Below are 17932 nucleotides of genomic sequence, written 5' to 3' on the forward strand. Positions count from 1 at the left end.
CAAAAAAAAAGTTCAGATAAAAGAGAACAGTACGTCTCACGCTGACATCCAGCACTGAAGCTTGACAAGCACAACCTCTTCAGTATATCTTGTCTGTTTCCCATCAGAATGACATCAGAGGTTTCAGCTAATTTCTCTTCATCTGAGAAAAAAAAACATCATGCAGCAAAGTGGCCCTTTGCATCATTCAAACACAGGAAGTTAAGTATTTAAACATCAAGTTTAATATTTTTTATTTTTTATCTTGATGCAAGTTACAGCAAATATGCTTAAAAAAAGAAAGAGAGAGAGAAAAACGTGTTTCAACGTGAAAAAATAGCACTTCTGTTCATATAACATAAAGACACTTTTTATTTATTTCTATATTTCTATATTTTATTTTTTACTAATAATTCCATTAATTATACATTCGAGGTGATTGAAGATAAACATTATCTTACCACTAAATGCTTCTTGTGAAAATGTATGTGTGCTTTTCAGGCTCATTGGTGTATTTATATACTCTATGTTGTTTGTCACTGTGGTTTCTTCTCTTTTTTTCTCTGTTTCTGCAGAAACAGTTTCCTAATGTGTAGTTTTCTTTCTTTCTTCCTCTTTTCTTATCTCCCTACTTTCCTTTAAGCTTTTTTGCCAAACCTCTCTTTGTTTCTTTTTTCTCTTGTTTACCCGTTTCTGTCTGTGTCCACTGCATTTGAAATAAAACCCAAAGCAATTTCTAACAAAAGAAGAAGAACGGAGGTAGAGTTTGGCCACTGTACTTCAGGCTTTTGTAAATTCTGATACATTTTTCAGCTCAAGTCCAGTTATATAAAATCCTTCAGTCTCGTTCAATCGGAAGGTAAGACAAGTTTATTTGGACAGCATTATTCATACACAAGGTAATTCAATGTGACAGCAAAATAAAGGAGCAGAGGTAAAGAGAACTGCATTACAAAACAGCTTTTAAATGAAAAATCATACATTTTATAAATCACATAAAAGAAATTATTAATGTAAATTTGAGGCCCATTTTTAGACCTGACTGAAAAGAACCAGTAGATTTTGCCCATCTGCAGAACCAGTACACACATGAACATCAACTCCAATGTGGGGAGGCCAAAGGTCACTCAGTGCCTTTTACACAATCAGCAATAGTTTGAATTAAGTCCTTTGTCAGACAGGGAAGTGATTTAAGAACTGGTTTACTGCAATCTATTTTCCCCATAGTTAGTCAGGACTCTGCCAGCAGCAATCTGGATATGAGCTGCAGCAGTGTAATTGTTTTCTTTATTTTAATACATATTTTTTGAGATCTGTGCTGACGAAATAATAATAATAATAATAATAATAATAATAATAATAATAATAATAATAATAATAATAATAATAATAATAATAATCTAATCTATTGAAGATAAATGCATGTAAGAGTTTTTCCAGAGTTTTTATCTTGACAGAGAATCCTTTATTGGTTGCTTTCTAGTTCTGATGTTTGCAGTCGGACTGAGGACAAATATTTGGAGTGAGTCAACATCAGAAAAACATCAAGCAGGGCTTTCAACCTTGAAGACATCAAACCCATCACTAAAGTTAAAATCTCAAATTACCAGAAAAGCTAGAACAGAAATTTTGGAGTTTTATTGCTATAATACCGGTAAATGTTTTCCAATTAATTACTGAGTTTAGTATAAGTCATTTTTGAGATGCTGTTTATTTTAGAAAACAGCTAAACAATGAGGGTTTAATGGCTTTTGGCTTTTCTGGACATGGGACCATCGCTAGCCACAGCTGTTCCTGACTCGTTAGCATAAACTGCTGCATATGCTGAACGACTCCGTTTTCCTGTGAATTGAGAGATGAAAAGGTTGCATATTTAAACTGGAAGGCTGTAATGTATCTGCATACACATTTCAATTGGCATCTTTTAATATTTTATTCGTCATCTGGTAACTGTTAGCGTAACTCGCGTGCCACTCAGATAAAAAGAGCGACAACTAAGCGTTCTTAAACCATCTGGGCAAAACCTCTTGAAATAAATTTCTCTCTTTCTTTACCTTTTGTTTTTTTCTTGTTTTTCTTCAAATGGCTAATCTCAGTAGACGCTGCAGTAGAGTCTGAAGAAAAAATACAAGCCCAGAGAATTGGACATTCAGTAAAACAATTTATCCACTGTGTGTCTGTTCTGTCATTTTTCTGTTGATCTGTAGTGGCTGTATGTATTTGTTAAATAAGGCAGATTATCGTCTAAACTCTAAACTGATGTGTAATTTAATTGAGTCTAATCTCATGAGGACAAGTTACAGTAAGAAAAAAGGCAGCAAGAACTAACTGCACCTGTTTTCACGTCAGAGCCAACAGCGCCCTCTTGTGGATCATGTGGATCCTCTGTTGAGATGATTAAAAAAAAAGAAAACCTGAAGGTTAAAACTCGTTCCGACTGAGTTTTGTTCTGCTGCTGTAAATCAAATGTCTTACTCATCGTCCCAAAGGTTTTCATTTCAATCAGGGAGTACACAGTATCTATGGATTTATCTGCAAAGAAAATATTCAAGGATTACACATCAGTTGCATATCTTGAGGCTTTTTAATTTACCATTTGGTGACATTCTTATCTGCTTAGAAAAAAAGTACTCTACTATTCCGACTGACATCAGCCACAAAGTTGGGGCGACTGGCATCGAGATTCATTAAAAATTGTAGTTATACAATTCCAGCAGTACAGTGTGGATTTCTTCAGAACAACAGAAACAGAACAAGTCTGAGAATGAAAAGGTTCTACCTCTCAATACCAGTGGAGACATGCAACTAAATTTAAGAAGGGATTTATTTATTACCTGTAGCTCCTTTTTTCACATTAGCATAAACAGCGCCCTCTTCTGGGTCAACAGGAAGTTCTGTTGAGATGAACAAAAAAAAAAACCCAAACGTTAGTAACAGTTCTGATCGCTGCTCGCTCTGATGCTGTAAATCGAATATCTTTTCATCTTACTCATCCTCCCAGCATTTTTCCCTTCAATCTGGGAGTACACAGTGTTTATGAATTTATCTGCAAAACAAATATTCAAGGGTTATACAGTATAACAGTTACACAACATTGGGCTTTCAGAGTGACCAATTGGCAGGATTAACTATTCTGACAAAAATACAGCACCCTCTTCTGGATCAACAGGAAGTTCTGTTGAGATTAACAAAAAAAAAACCATTAGTATTGATACTTGCAGTATACTATTGATACTGCAAGATTTCACCAGCCATCATTGCTGAGTAAAGTCACACAACGTGTAGCTCAGCCCAGATATTTGTAACATCTCTCAGACTGAGGCTTAAAGTAGTCTTTAAAATTTTACAGCAGGGATGTAGCAAGAATGGAGTGGCTAAACCAGAGTCCTGATGTGAATCAGAAAACTGTGGAGGATCTTTGGAGGGAACTAAAGATTAGGGTGATGACAAGGGGCCTTTACAATTTAAAGACTATGAGCTCATCACCAGACAAATCTGTAAAATACCAGTTAAAACATACAAAAGGCCTCAGACAGTAAGAAGGGGTGTATTGCCAGTACCTGTAGCTCCTTTTTTCACTTTAGCGTAAACAGTGTCCACTTCTGGACCAACAGGAAGTTCTGTTGAGGTGGGAAAAAAAACACCTGAAGGTTAAAGCTGCAAAATGTAACGTTATTTTTTTAATTACATATATGTTTTTTACATACTTGTTAAAATTATTAATATGTCATCATAGGATAAGACAAACAATTGGTGAAAAAAAAGAAGAAAGAATCAAATTCCTCTGTCTTTTCCCAATGCGAAAGAGGTCTGAGTCTGGTGTAACTATGCACCTATGCAACTAACTATGCAAAGCTGGGGCGTGCTGTGGTGGCGCAGGGGGTTAGCACGCCCCCACGCTTGGAGGCCCTAGTCCTCGACGCGGACATCGCGGGCTCGACTCCCAGTCCCGGCGACCCTCGCCGCATGTCCTCACCCGCCTTCCTGTCTGCCTACTGTCACAAAAATACGAGCCACTAGCGCCGCAAAGACTCTTTGGAGAAAAAAAAACTATGCAAAGTCTTTACAATTTAAAGACTTTGAGCTCATCACCAAAGACAAATCTGTAAAATACCAGTCAAAACATACAAAAGGCCACAGACAGTAAGAAGAGGTGTATTGCCAGTACCTGTAGCTCCTTTTTTCACTTTAGCGTAAACAGTGTCCACTTCTGGACCAACAGGAAGTTCTGTTGAGTTGGGAAAAGAAAGACCTGAAGGTTAAAGCTGCAAAATGTACCGTTTTTTTTTTTTATATATATATATATATATTTTTACATACATATATGTTTTTTACATACTTGTTAAAATTATCAATATGTAATATAAGAAGAAAGAATCTAATTTCTCTGTCTTTTCCCAATGCGAACGACAGAAATACACCAGAACCAGGAAGGTGGGTCAATTGGCTGTTTCTGTATTTCTGTCGTTTGCATTGGGAAAAGACAGAGGATCTTGATTCTTGAGGGTCTTAGTGTTGTCAATGACTCTCATTTTCACCCTCCAGCTTGTTCTTTTCTGAGCTACAGCTGGTTCATAATGCTAAGACTACTTAGCATTTTCCCAGATAATGGTGGATAAATGTCCCTGTTTTCCTGTAACTGCAAGGTGTTTTTCCACAGTTAGCACATTGAGCAGCATTGATTGACAGCGCTAAAACCCTCCTCCTTGCTCTGATTGGTTGCTTTTGACTGGGAGCCGTGTGTTTTTGAAAACAGCAGCACTTTCACTGGGAGGAGGTGGAAGAGCTCGTTCCTTTCACAGATCATCTGTGAAAGGATGCATCATGACATGGTAACGGTTATTAAAAACATATTTCACAGTTCTGACTTGTGTTTTGATTCTATAAACTGAATGTGTTTGCGTCTTACTCTTCGTCCCAAAGTTTTGGGCTTCAAGCAGAGAGTACCCATTGTCTATGGATTCATCTACAAGTAAAATATTCAATGATTACATATTTGTTGCTTGTAATTAGCTTCCTAATTGACCAATAAGTGGCATTTTAACAACTTTAATAAAAATATTATACCATTATTATTGAGATTACAACATTTGAGAGACTAATTGAAACAAGTGTTAATTACTGTAAAGCGTAAATAAGAATTAGAGGTTTAATAAAGCAGAATATTCTTGAAAAGTTAATTAATCTCAGTGACTCACATTAGCAGGTAAAGCACATTGTATATGTATAATAATAACATAAACAGTTTTGTTTAAGTCTATGATGATCTGCCTCTTACAGCTACAGAAAGCATGAATTACCTATTGCTTGTGTTTTCACATATGACCATAGAGCGCCCTCTAGTGGATCAGGACTCCCTGTGGAGGTGAACAAAACCAGAGAACTGAAGGTTAAAATCCGCTCTGATTTCTGCTCTTCTGCTGTAAACTAAATGTGTTTCCATCTTACTCTTTGTCCCAGAGTGTTTTAATCCAGCCAGGGAGTACACAGTATTGGATTTATCTGCAAATAAAATATTCACAGATTGTACACGAGTTGTTCATAATTAAACTTCCTAATTGACCAACAAGTTACATTATAAACAATTATAACAAAAATACTCTACCGTTCCCTTTGAGCTCTGAGGATCTGAGTGACAAACTGAGGGAAGGATTGTTTACTTTAAAGAATAAATAAGGACAAGAGGCTTTAATAGTATAGTTATCCACAAACTCAGTTCACTAATTTACACATAATATGGATTTATTACACGCAAACTGATTTTTTAAAATACTTTAAAAAAAATTTTTAAATTAATTTTAACAATTATTTCTTCTTACAGCTAATGAAAACATGAGGTTTTGGTTTAGAATATTTAGTCAGATCACTTAAAAAAATGGTTTGTTACAGAAATGTGGGACAAATGAAATGTATCTTTATGACCTGCTAAAAAAGTTTTCAAAAGCTGCTTTCAATCTGACAAATAAGCCTCACCAGAGCACATATTCCAATTTCCTTTAACGTGACCAAACAAAGTGCATCTAAAAACACGTATTTTTCTTGTTTATCTATCATTTAAGAAAGTGAAATTTAAAAAAGTGCATAAATTACTGCATTAATCTGTGTTCTAACCCTCAGGGTGGGAGGCGTTCAGCTCACTCTGGTTGACTTCATGGTTAACGGTCTGGTTGGAGCTCTGTGATGGATTTAATCTAAAGCAGAACAAATGTGACCACTTTATTAGAAAAACAACCAGAAGAGAACAATAAAGACGCGCAGAAAAGATTTTACGAAAAGAGACGATGAGATGTCATGTACTCGCCTCGTGTGCCGAAAATCTGTGGAAATAATTTTTATAGTGTCATTCAAATTATGTTATTTATTTATTTGTTTGTCATAAAATCAGAATGCATCTGTGTTCTGGATTAATTTGAAATACAATGATTCTGATCCAGAAGAGGGAGGGAAAACGTTTCACCTTTCTTTTGTTTGCTGCGCCAAAACAACAGCAGCAGGACAATTAGACTGATTCCACCAAGGAGAGCGACAACCAGCAGCACGAACAACAAAGAGCCGACTGGACCGCTGGACCCAACGGATACTGGAAATATAAAACATGGAAAAGGAATAAGTGGTATTTAAATGATGATTATAAAGGGCGACTTAAAGTCAATTAGAAATTAAATCTACAGCACATCCAAAGCCTTCTTTTAAATGATTTAATTTTCATCTTTGAAGGAGTGATGCTCCATTGGGGGTTTTCTTTTCATATATTACGCAGTAAAACATGAAATAAGAGGTGCATTGAGTTGTACATTGTTGTACCTGTAATCCATAACTTGTAATCCGTTCAAATACGTGGCATTTAAAACTAGTCCCAGTTCAGCTTTTATTCATCACAAATGTGTTAAAAACAAAGGCAACAAAATACTTTTTTTCCAAAAACAATGCATACGGTAACCTTTCAAGGCAGTAAGTAAAACGTAACTTATCGCTGTAATGTAATGTGAGTTTATGTATATTGATAGAAAGTAGAGATTTTATGTGTGAAGATGATTTATTTTAGTAAGAAGCCTCCAGTAGAGACTGTTAAGGAGCAACACTGGTAACACTGGTTAAAGGAGAGGATCTTCTGAATAATCTTAGTTTAAATGAAAGAATGTTTCCTCTTCTCTTTCTGCATGTTGCTTTGCAAATTAAGGCCAACGAAGGCGTCTTGCACAAGAACTATAAATAAAGCAATGCTTTAAAGGTAAAGAATATTTTGTAAACATTTGTAACTGGATACAAGACATTCTCTGGTCCTTTTCTATTTTTTTTTTCTTATTAATTTAAATGATTAAAAACCGATTCTAATCGTTTACTCAATTAAATGTTACGAGAAAATCTAAAATGCTTATAATAATGTGACTTTTATATAGTGATAATTCAGTGTAAAATGTGTGTAAAAATATTAATAAAAAAAATTTCGGGGACGATTCTGAGTTCCTGTTTTGTTCTTTTTGAACAACTGGATATTTTCTTAAATGGAAAAAAAAGAAGAAAAAAAAATCCAATTCATTGTTATTTTGAAGTTTATTTTGGACTTGTTGGATTTAATTCAGTTATGTTGTGAAACTTGAGAGTAAAAAGTAAGGAATAAAAAGAGAAAACGTTAAGCTCACAATTCTTAGTGATATTGACGTGATCACTGTAGTCTGTGTAGTAAACTGGTTCTCCTCTTCCTCCTCTGCACCAGTACAGTCCTTCCTCTGAGACGCTCATTTGTCCATTTGAAGGGAAATCAGCATCTTCTGAGCTCACAGGCTCTGATGATTTTTCTCCTCTGTACCAGAAATATTTCAAACTAAACGGCGATGATGACGATGTGTTTAGTGAGCAGGTTAGTTTCACGTTGCCTCCTGCTGGTAGCTCTATGCTGTCCGTACTCAGATGGGCCTTTGGTTTCCCTGTCAGCGAGTTTAGCATAGAGACAACAAATATATCAGAAAACAGCATAGATGAGAATCACACTTATAATTCTGCATAGGAGACAGCTGGTCTCACATTATATTCCATAAACTATCCTCCTCATGTAATCTTTTTTCTGTAACGTTTGTATCTGATTAGCAGCTTCCAGTTTTGCTAAATTAAATGGCTTTGTTGAAAGTTTTCTTTTCTAGATTTGTTCCAAATCTGAAAAAGGCCAATCAAACCTGGCCTGAATTATTCTAAGCAGGAGAGACATTAATGGAACCTTTATCTTTGTTATCAATGTTTTTCTTTGACTGCACAGAAGATGAATACAATTAACTGATTTTTGTTATAGGGAGCTAGTAACGGTCCTGCTCTGTTGCAAGGCTCTGATGTGAGAGTCTGACCGACTCAAAGCCAGTTGCTTCTTTGAATTCGTTCTCGTCATTCTTCAAAACCTGAAGCCCTCGCAGCCAATGCAAACATCATAGCTCAAAATAAAGCCTTTTTCTTTCTTTATGAGACAATAGAGCCAGAGGAAGTAAGAAAACATTTGTTTTTGTAAATAAACATTTCACTCCACCCAACTATAAATGGACTCAACATATACAGCACTTTTCCAGTCATTTTGACCACTCAAAGCGCTTTACACTAGAGTCACATTCACCCATTTGCACTCACAAACACACGCCCATTCATACACCAATATGCAGATTGGTAGGCAATTTGTGGTTAAGTGCCTTGCCCAGAGGCACATTGACATGTGGCAGGAGGAAGCTGGAATCAAACCTACAACCTTCCGATTGCAAGACAACTACTCTACCATAGAGCCACAGTCACCCAATAATATAATAATATAATAATATTTTGGTTGTTTATCTGTTATGCATAACACTCTATCTCTTTGTTTTGGTGGTAAATTTTTTGATATATTTAATAAATCCTTGAAAAACATAAATTAAATCTTAGAAAACATGAAACTTACTCATGACTTACGTAATACTGACAGTGAGATGGGTTCACTCCACTCTGTCGAAGAAAACCAGTCATCTTTTGGAAAACACAGACACCTGTAGTCTCCTCTGTTGGACTCAGAAACACTGAAAGTCCAGTCTTTACTGTCTGTCCTGTGTATGAACGACCCGTCTATCCTCCAGTCACACGTCCACTCAGTGGTTTCTCCTCCCTGGACCTCACAGGTCAGAGTGATCGTCTCACCACTGAACATCTGAGGCCAGTTTGGTCGTCGAATCACAACAACCTTGTTGGAAACTGTTAACAGCAGATATGAACAGAAGCATGAAATCAGACAAGAAAAATCAGCATTGTTAGTTCTATTTTTATCTGAATAAACTCACAGGTTATTTGGATTGTAGTCCTGTTACTTAAATAACTTTGGAGGTTGTTTGTTTCTTTCACACCTTTGCATTGATAAAAACCTCCTTGTGTGACATTAATAATTCTGTTTAGTCCACTATCGTTTTTGACTTGAACTCGGAGAGTGTCCGGCGTCCATCTGAACCAACTGTACTCCCATCCAGCAGAGGGCTCCACCGAGCAGCTCAGCGCCACACTGCCCCCTACTGGTATGGTCGTTGTACCTGCTGTCAGAATGACTCTGGGTCTATCTGCTGTTATCAAGCACACAAAAATATGTTAAAAAAATAACTTAAAAGCACCAATGTTGTAACAACATGTATTTGTATCACTCCTAATTTGCAAACTATTAAAGCATCAACCTGTCGCTTTAAGTCAATCACTGTAAAGTCTGTTTGTACAGAAAAGTTTAATAAAAAGTAATAGAATTGTTTGTAGTTGTTTTGTTTTCTGCTATAATTTACAAAAATCTAGATTTAATGCATTTTGGATATTGGATATATGTTTTTATGGTAGAGGAAGGAAAAACATTCCTTTCAAGTTTTTAAATGTAATTGTTTAACACGTACATAAAAATGTCTCTAATCTTCCAGCTGGTGTTTTGTTATAGCGAGACACACACTGGAAACCTTTAGGGGGTCTGATAACTAAAGTTGTGTCAAAAAAATAAATTGTTTTCAAATGTCGACAGGAATAAAAGTGAAGTTACCTCGAGCATGTCCACAGCAGACGAAGATGATCCACACTAAAGTAAATGTTGAAAGTTTTACACTAAACAAGTTAAAGTAAAACAACAGAAGGTGTCTGTTTTACATGTCCGGTCTGTCCAGTGTCGATCAGATGTTCTGATTATTAAATGTTTTCAGGAAAACGACTTAATATTTTCTCGTACCAAGAGATCAGAATTTTGCCAATTTCTGTTGCGCAACAGTTTTTTGTCTACAAAGGCCACGGCACGGTTTAGAAGCACTGCACAGCCATGAAAAAGAAAATGTAATCATCAAAAAGAAAAACGGTCTATCAACACTGTACTGTTGACAAAAGTTTGACGAACATTTGAAATACTCGACACTAATTGAAATGAAAAAGTGAAGTTAAATACTTACTCAGTTTGTCCAGTACGTAATATAAAGTGGGTTTCATCCTCATTTGTACGCCAGATAATTCTGCCTTTTTAAAGTGTTTCAGTCAAATGCCACAAAGAGAAAACCCACAGGACAGGAAATTAGATTCAATTCAGCCTGAGATCAGACCCCCGTCTCTGTATTAGGTTTCGTCACAGAGAAATGTCATACTTCCTGTCCAATACCGAGAAATCTACAGTCATGGTTAAGAAAAAAAACACCCACTTGTTTATTTATTTGTAAAATGGATTACATAGTTGTTGCCTACTAACCAAAAAAACAAACAAAAAAACCCAAAAAACTACTTGAACAACAAAATATGGCCAAAACACAACGGTGCATCAGCTGAATGTGAAAAACTGAATGTATTTAGGGTGTTGAACTTCAAGCAACCATCTTCTTCATGACCACATTAGCCTTTCAAAGGGCTGTGCAGGAAGTTTGGTTAGCTCTGCTTTGAAGAAAGTTTCTGTTTGTGCAATTCCTATGAAGTCTTAAGAGTGTTTCATGTACACTGTGCAAATGCAGTCAAAAACTTGGTTCTTGCAAAACACAAAAGTTGATACATTGAAAATTTTCAAATTGAGTTTTCATGGGACCAGAGACATGAGCCTTCTTGTGTCATAGGTTCCACTTATCAGATATTCAAGAAACAATTGGGACATTTTGATGAACACCGCCCTCTGGTGGCTATTGTTGGTGGTGGGCACAAATGGGAAAAGGTCCCTAAAACTTCCCGACGTTGGCGAAACCGAAAAACTATTTAACTGAGCATGGTTTCAGTGCAGGCCATGCTGTGTTATGAGCATGTTAGGTAAAACATGCGGAAAAGCAGAATTTATTTAAATGAGGCAATTATGTCCCAGTCTTTTCAGTGACATTTTCTGAATGAAAAACTTTAAGTATATTAAAGGAATAATCCACTCTGTCTTTGACTCTCTGCTGCTACAAGCTACTTAGCATGCTAAGTTGAGGATACTAGTGTTCTCAAAGTAAAGTCAGATTAAATTTAGGCTTGAAACAAAACAGAAATACTGACCAGGTGTGAAACGCTGGATGAAATCATGATGATGTCTTCAACCACATTTCCACATACAGTCAGATTAATGCCCTTTGTGCAGCAGGTGTTAGATTGTGTCAACATTGGCGTGCAGTCTAGCTGACCACAGTCTTGAGAACAAACAACAGCAGAGAGTCCATTTCACTTTGGTCCAATCTGTGTGTCATGGCTTGACAGTTTCAATAGCCTAAAAGGTGTTAACATCTCAGAGATGAATTTGGGTCTATTTAAAGGTTTATCTCACTCACACCTCTCGGCACCTCCAATGCGGAATGGAACATTAAAATGAAATGTTGCAAACAAGACTTCACACCTTCATCACTGAGAGTATTGGGTATTTAGTTTAAACCCCAACAAATATCGCACTTCTATTGTTGTGGACAGTTTTGTGACCGTCAAGTAAAGTTTTGTCTTACACTTCACTAAAACTAATACCTGTTGATCCTTAGATGTATCTGGGTTCTCACCCAAAGACTGCTGGAGAAAAGGCACTGGCCTGCATGTAGAAGCGAGTTAATACAATAGTTGGATGGATGTTTAGATTATATGAATAGTATTTCAATAACACAGCTTTCTCACACAGTTCTTGCGCATCAGTGATGCACTGTCACTGCATCATCAGTGATGCAGTGACAGTGGCAACAGTGGTAGGAGTTTGTTCTGTATCCAGGGGGAAATCGATTTGATTCCTTCTTCGTCTGACTCTGTCGTTGTATCCTCCGGCAGAAGGCCAGGCGGCAGCCTCGCTTCTGTCAGGCTGCCTTAGTAGTTTGTCATCAGCAACATGTGAATGTGTGCACGAATGGGAACGACTGATTTCATCGTAAAGCATCTCTGAGAACCAGAAGGTTTTTTTGTGTCCAGTAGCTGCTGTGCTTTTGATTTGAAGCATGCTTTAAGCATAATTTAGATTAAACTCATGACACCTCATAAAACATAAAAAAAGCAACACACCCTGCTTGATTTTTGCTGGGAATTATAAACAACACGTTGTTGAAATTGATTGAGAAACACTAATAATTATGAAGTCAATGCACTGTGCTTAAGTTTTTCATCAACTTCATTCAGATCATGCACAAAGTTTATGCAAAACCTACAAGCATGCAGGGGGGGGATATGTTTACAATTAATTTTCCAGACTGACTCATAGAAGCTGCAAAATGTGTGAAGCGCCTAGTGTTTAAATTAAGTCTGTGGTTCACAGTTTCTTTGTAAGACAAATGAAGTCATCAGAGGCAGCTACTGGGATACTGCTGGTGTCATTCTGATATAAAAACTGTCCCTGAGTAGCAGAGTGTTTATTTGTCAGACGAAAACAGACGTACTTCAATGCTAGGTTTGAGGATGATACCGACTTGGATATCTGCACTCTTCCTAACTTGTGAGTAAAAGCTTGGTTTTGTTTTCTTTATGCATCTTGGCTAAAAAAACAACAACTTTTATTTGTATCATTTTAAAAGGGATACTATTTTTTTTTTTTTTTGCAAGAAGTCTTAATGTATCAATAATATTTTTGAAAAATGTGAAACAAAACTGGAACAATTTTCAAATTTCAAAATGTATTTATCAATATCAAGCATATAATAAGAAATCTGTATTCTTTTTGGTTTAATTTTGACTAATTCCTACATTTTACTTTTATTTTTTTAAGTGTTTGGTTCATTCATCGACTGTGGATCTGTCCAAGGTTAGTGCCGATCTTTGCATTTAACTCTCAGTTTATTCATCATTTAACATGGAAGTGGGTAAATGTTAAGTTCTCGAATGACCAGAACATAAAGCAAACCGGAAATCTGAAAAAGAATGACATTTTAAAATAAACAATTTGTTAGAACATAGAAAGTAACACTTAGAAACATACCTCAGGTAAAAAGGTAAACTTTACGTATTTATTTTCTTCGTTTGCCAACTGAGCAGCAAAGGTCCTTCAGGCCTCACTCAGAGCAGACAGCAGGGAAACGCCAGCGGGTGGCAGAGTGACCCTGACCTGCTCTGTGGACGCATCTGCAGACTGGAGATACTACTGGTTCAAAAAACAAACATCAGAATATTCTAAATCTTTCATGATACAAAGTGGAATAGCAGAACAGAATATTACTGTTTCAGAAGATGGTATCTAATACTGCAGAGGAGGAAGAGAAAATCCAGTTGTTTTCACAGAGGACAGCAACACAGTTACGGTCGACAAAATAAGTTATGGCTTTGAAAACGGCAGTAATCAAACCACTGATAAAAAAGAACAATCTAGACAAATCACTACTGCAGAATTACAGGCCGACCTCTGACCTCCCATTCATCAGCAAAGTTATTGAAAAAGTTGTGTGTAAACAGTTAAATAGCTTCCTAACGATAACCAACTGCTTTGACTCCTTCCAGTCTGGTTTCCGGTCTCACCACAGCACAGAAACTGCCCTCGTAAAAGTGTTCAATGACATCCATATAAATACGGACTGTGGGAGAACCACAGTGCTGGTTCTGTTGGACCTCAGTGCAGCTTTTGACACTGTTGACCATGAAATATTACTGAATCGACTGGAGAGTTGGGTCGGACTCTCCGGTCCAGTGCTTAACTGGTTTGAATCGTACATAAAGAACAAGGATTTCTTTGTTTCAATTGGAAACTTCTCATCAAAGAGGTCAAAGGTCACATGTGGGGTACCCCAAGGTTCAATCCTAGGACCCTTCTTATTCAATATCTATATGCTCCCACTAGCTCAGGTTATAACAGGAAATAATATTAGCTACCATAACTATGCAGATGACACACAGCTCTACATTACGATGTCACCAGGTGACCTTTGACCCCATCCAATCACTGAACAGATGCTTAGAACAGATAAATGTGTGGATGTGCCAAAACTTTCTCCAGCTGAACAGAAACAAAACTGAAGTTATTATTTTTGGACCTAAAGAGGAACGATCTAGAGTTATAGATCTAGAGTCAGTGCACAGCTTCAGTTATTACAACTGAAAACCAGCGATCAGGCCAGAAACCTGGGAGTAGTGATGGACTCTGACCTGAACCTTCAGAGCCACGTAAAGACAGTCACAAAGACGGCCTTCTATCACCTGAAGAACATTTCCAGGATTAAAGGACTAATGTCTCAGCCAGATCTAGAGAAACTCATCCATGCGTTTATCTTCAGCCACATTGATTATTGCAACAGCGTCTTCGTCTTCACAGGTCTGTCCAACAAATCAATCAAACAGCTACAGCTGATCCAGAATGCTGCTGCTCGCGTTCTGACTAAAACCAGGAAGATAGGGCACATAACACCATTTTTAAAGTCTCTCCACTGGCTCCCTGTAGCTCAAAGAATAGACTTTAAAATACTGTTGTTAGTTTATAAATTACTGAATTGTTTAGCACCACAATACATTAAAGATTTGCTGTTGTTGTATCAACCTTCCAGAACCTCTCAGGACTTCTGGTTCTGGTCTGCTCTGCACCCCCAGAACCAGAACCAAACGAGGAGAAGCAGCATTTAGCATCTATGCACCACAAATCTGGAACAAACTTCCAGAAAACTGTAAAACAGCTGAAACACTGACTTCCTTTAAATCTCAACTAAAACCCACTTGTTTAGAGTTGAATTTGAAACGTAATCAATTGCAAATTTATTGACGGAATCTGATTTGATGTTGTTTTTATTGTTGATTCTATGTTGCATTGTGTTTGATTTGGTGTAAAGCACTTTGAAATGCCTTGCTGCTGAAATGTGCTTTACAAATAAAATTTGATTTGAATTTGATTAAGAGTTTTGTCCATAAAGCAATGTGTGCGTCACATACAAAATCAACTCAGTAATTCATGTTTTATACCTTTAGACACACCTTCCAAGGCAGCAATGATAACACAAAATCCCAGCTGGATCAAAATATTTATCGGAGAGAGGGTCAGTCTGACGTGCGTCATCTCGGATGGTGACTGCACTGAGTGGGAATACGAATGGAAAACGACGAGCTCGGAAAAACCAGTGAAAAGCACTGAGGACTGGGTCTTCTATGCCTCCGTTTCCAGTGACGGTGACTACTGGTGCAGAGGGAAACAGAAGATGGACTCGCATCCCACGACGTGGAGTTATCCCATCAGATTTACTGTGCTTTGTAAGGGTTTTTGTCTTTTTACTTTGAGTTATTGTTTATCCATTTAAATAATAAATCCAAAACTCCTGCGCACTCTCTTTGATTTGGGTCTGGTTATAATATTGAAAATACAGAAATAGTTTGCAATTGACTGTCAAAAAGACAAAAGAGAAGGAAAACATTGAGTCAAGTAATTTTCTAATGATGCCTTCACTGATTACAAGGAGAAAAGTTATTTTCCCTATTTGCCATCGTAATAGATTTTACTATTTCTAGTGACTTTTTGATCCTACGACTGAGGATGGATGTTGTTAGTGAGACTATGCTTCAGTGGTAACTTTTTTGAATGTAAAATGTAACAAGCTTTTTTATATTTAACGTATGCAATTGAAACTTTTAAATTAAAACGTTTCACGCCATTTTTTTAACTACATATTTCTCCGACATGAACAGCAACCAAACCAAAGGCAACGCTAAATGTTGACTTGTTTCACTGGAATGGAGATTGGACTCTGACCTGCTATGTGAATACGTCACCATCTACCTGGAAATACTTCTGGTATATGGATGAAATACCCTCTGAAGTCATGCCCAGAGAGGATGCTACTGTGAGCAACAATCAAATCGTCGTCTCCCAGAGAGGACTGTACTGGTGCAGAGGAGGAAGAGGAGAGCCGGTTTACTACACAGAGTTCAGTGAGCCGCTGAAAGTCGGCACAAACCGTAAGTTTCCATTTAGCATACGCAAACAACTTCATGAATCCAGTTGCACTTAAATAATTTAGGCAGGCACACACACAAAAAACATGATTGTGATTGTATTATCTCGATTTTGCACAGTATACGGTGGGAAAATTAGGACAATATACATGTCCATGAAAGCGGCTTAATTGTTCTTGAAGTAATTTTCCCTGTGGCTTTACCACACGCAGCAACAGAGGAGTCAGAGTCAGCAGCAGACCCGACTCCTCCTACCAGCGTAACTCGTCCACCATGTGAAAAAGGTGAGCAACGCCATGCGTAGCCAAGGACGTGCCAGTACAGTGCCAGTGTTAACAAGTGGTGTGTTATTACAGAGGGAAGCGGCTCACCTGAAACTTCTCCACTTCTGACCGGGATGATTTGTGGAAATCTCCTACTCTGTGGAAGTCTGGCTTTGCTGTTAATAATTTTGCTCAGAAAAATTAAAGGTAAGAATTGTAAAATGAATAATCCCAAATCCGTATTTCATGATCTCAGTGTCTCCTCACAGATCCGTGTTGTAACGTCATTCTGAATTTCTTAACTCTGAAGAATAATTTTGACACAATAAACACATACGTTCCTGTTCCTGTTCGATCTCCAGAGCTTTCTTCACGTTTGGAATCCAGTCGAGCCTCTGGTGAAAAACAAGAGACCGACCCGGATGCAGACAGTCCTTACAGTCATCTTACCCAAGGTCAGGCCTGAATGATGAATTCAATGCTGTTTGCTGTCCAGAAATATATATATATATTCCCATTATGCTAAATATCCTGATTTTACCCTGTAGGTGACACAGCTATCTACGAATCCATCCGTCCAAGCAGAAATCTTGACACTGGTACAGTATACACCTTGATTCATGTAGAAATATTAGCAAATGTAACATCATGACTGCCTGATCTGTATAAATGTTACATTAATAGTTCAGGAGAAGGAGACCATAGTGCTGCATCCTGTGATCAGCTGAAATTATGCAATACAAGCAGTATGCACAAAAACTATAAAATGATATTTAATCACCTTACTTGTATGAATAAAGACATGAAAATACACATATTGCATTTTAATTAAAGATGCTAATAATGACGACACATCAAAGCAGTGTAATAAAGCTACTGAACGACTTCAAATTCATAGCCAAGTGGGAGTTTAGTCCTGTACTGAACTAAACTGAATTCAAACCTAGATTCCAGTAATTATAGCAGAATTACCCGCAAATATTTCTGCAGGGTAACACTGATAGTGAAACTGTGTAAATGCTTTCAATATTTTAGTCGAGACATTTTGGTTATTTCCTTTACTTTATCCATTCTATTTGCTTATTGTGTCCGTAGCAACTTACTTTGGTCTGTTTCAGGTCCAGAAGAAAGAGGAGTGGCCCAAACATCTGCCGTCCTTTAAAATCACCAAGACATTTTTCAGCTTTATAAAGACCTACGTAATCTGTGTGTAATTTAACCACCACTCATAAAATTACTTAGAAACCAAGCATATGTAATGCACTAATGTATTGCTTGTGAAAATGGAAACTAGAAATAGAAAACAAAACATATAATTTTCTTTTTGAATAACAACCTCCTCCTCCTGTTTTTCCCTGCTTTATAAATGCAAGCCTTTGTTTTAAATGTCA

At 37.1% G+C, this 17932-nt stretch overlaps 1 protein-coding gene across 4 annotated transcripts; it reads right to left on the reverse strand.

The window, feature by feature from the left end:
* Positions 1–833: 833 nt before the first annotated feature.
* On the reverse strand, positions 834–10484 carry LOC122820029. 4 transcript variants are annotated; one of them, XM_044097188.1, is made up of 19 exons: positions 10395–10484; positions 9998–10033; positions 9270–9542; positions 8908–9183; positions 7623–7907; positions 6437–6559; positions 6281–6296; positions 6091–6170; positions 5428–5481; positions 5280–5336; positions 4889–4945; positions 4148–4207; positions 3540–3599; positions 2969–3025; positions 2814–2873; positions 2455–2511; positions 2314–2364; positions 2034–2093; positions 834–1821 (listed from the first exon to the last, which is right to left on the reverse strand). In XM_044097188.1, the coding sequence occupies exons 1-19, from the start codon at positions 10435–10437 to the stop codon at positions 1721–1723; spliced, it is 1806 nt and encodes a 601-aa protein (XP_043953123.1). In that variant the 5' UTR covers positions 10438–10484; the 3' UTR covers positions 834–1720. The 4 variants fall into 4 exon arrangements, 3 of the variants coding, with proteins under 3 accessions (XP_043953123.1, XP_043953124.1, XP_043953125.1); XM_044097189.1 differs by lacking the exon at positions 3540–3599; XM_044097190.1 differs by lacking the exons at positions 2814–2873; positions 2969–3025; positions 3540–3599.
* Positions 10485–17932: the final 7448 nt, after the last annotated feature.

This window comes from Gambusia affinis, linkage group LG18 (assembly GCF_019740435.1).
Source record: "Gambusia affinis linkage group LG18, SWU_Gaff_1.0, whole genome shotgun sequence".
NCBI classification, from domain to species: domain Eukaryota; kingdom Metazoa; phylum Chordata; class Actinopteri; order Cyprinodontiformes; family Poeciliidae; genus Gambusia; species Gambusia affinis.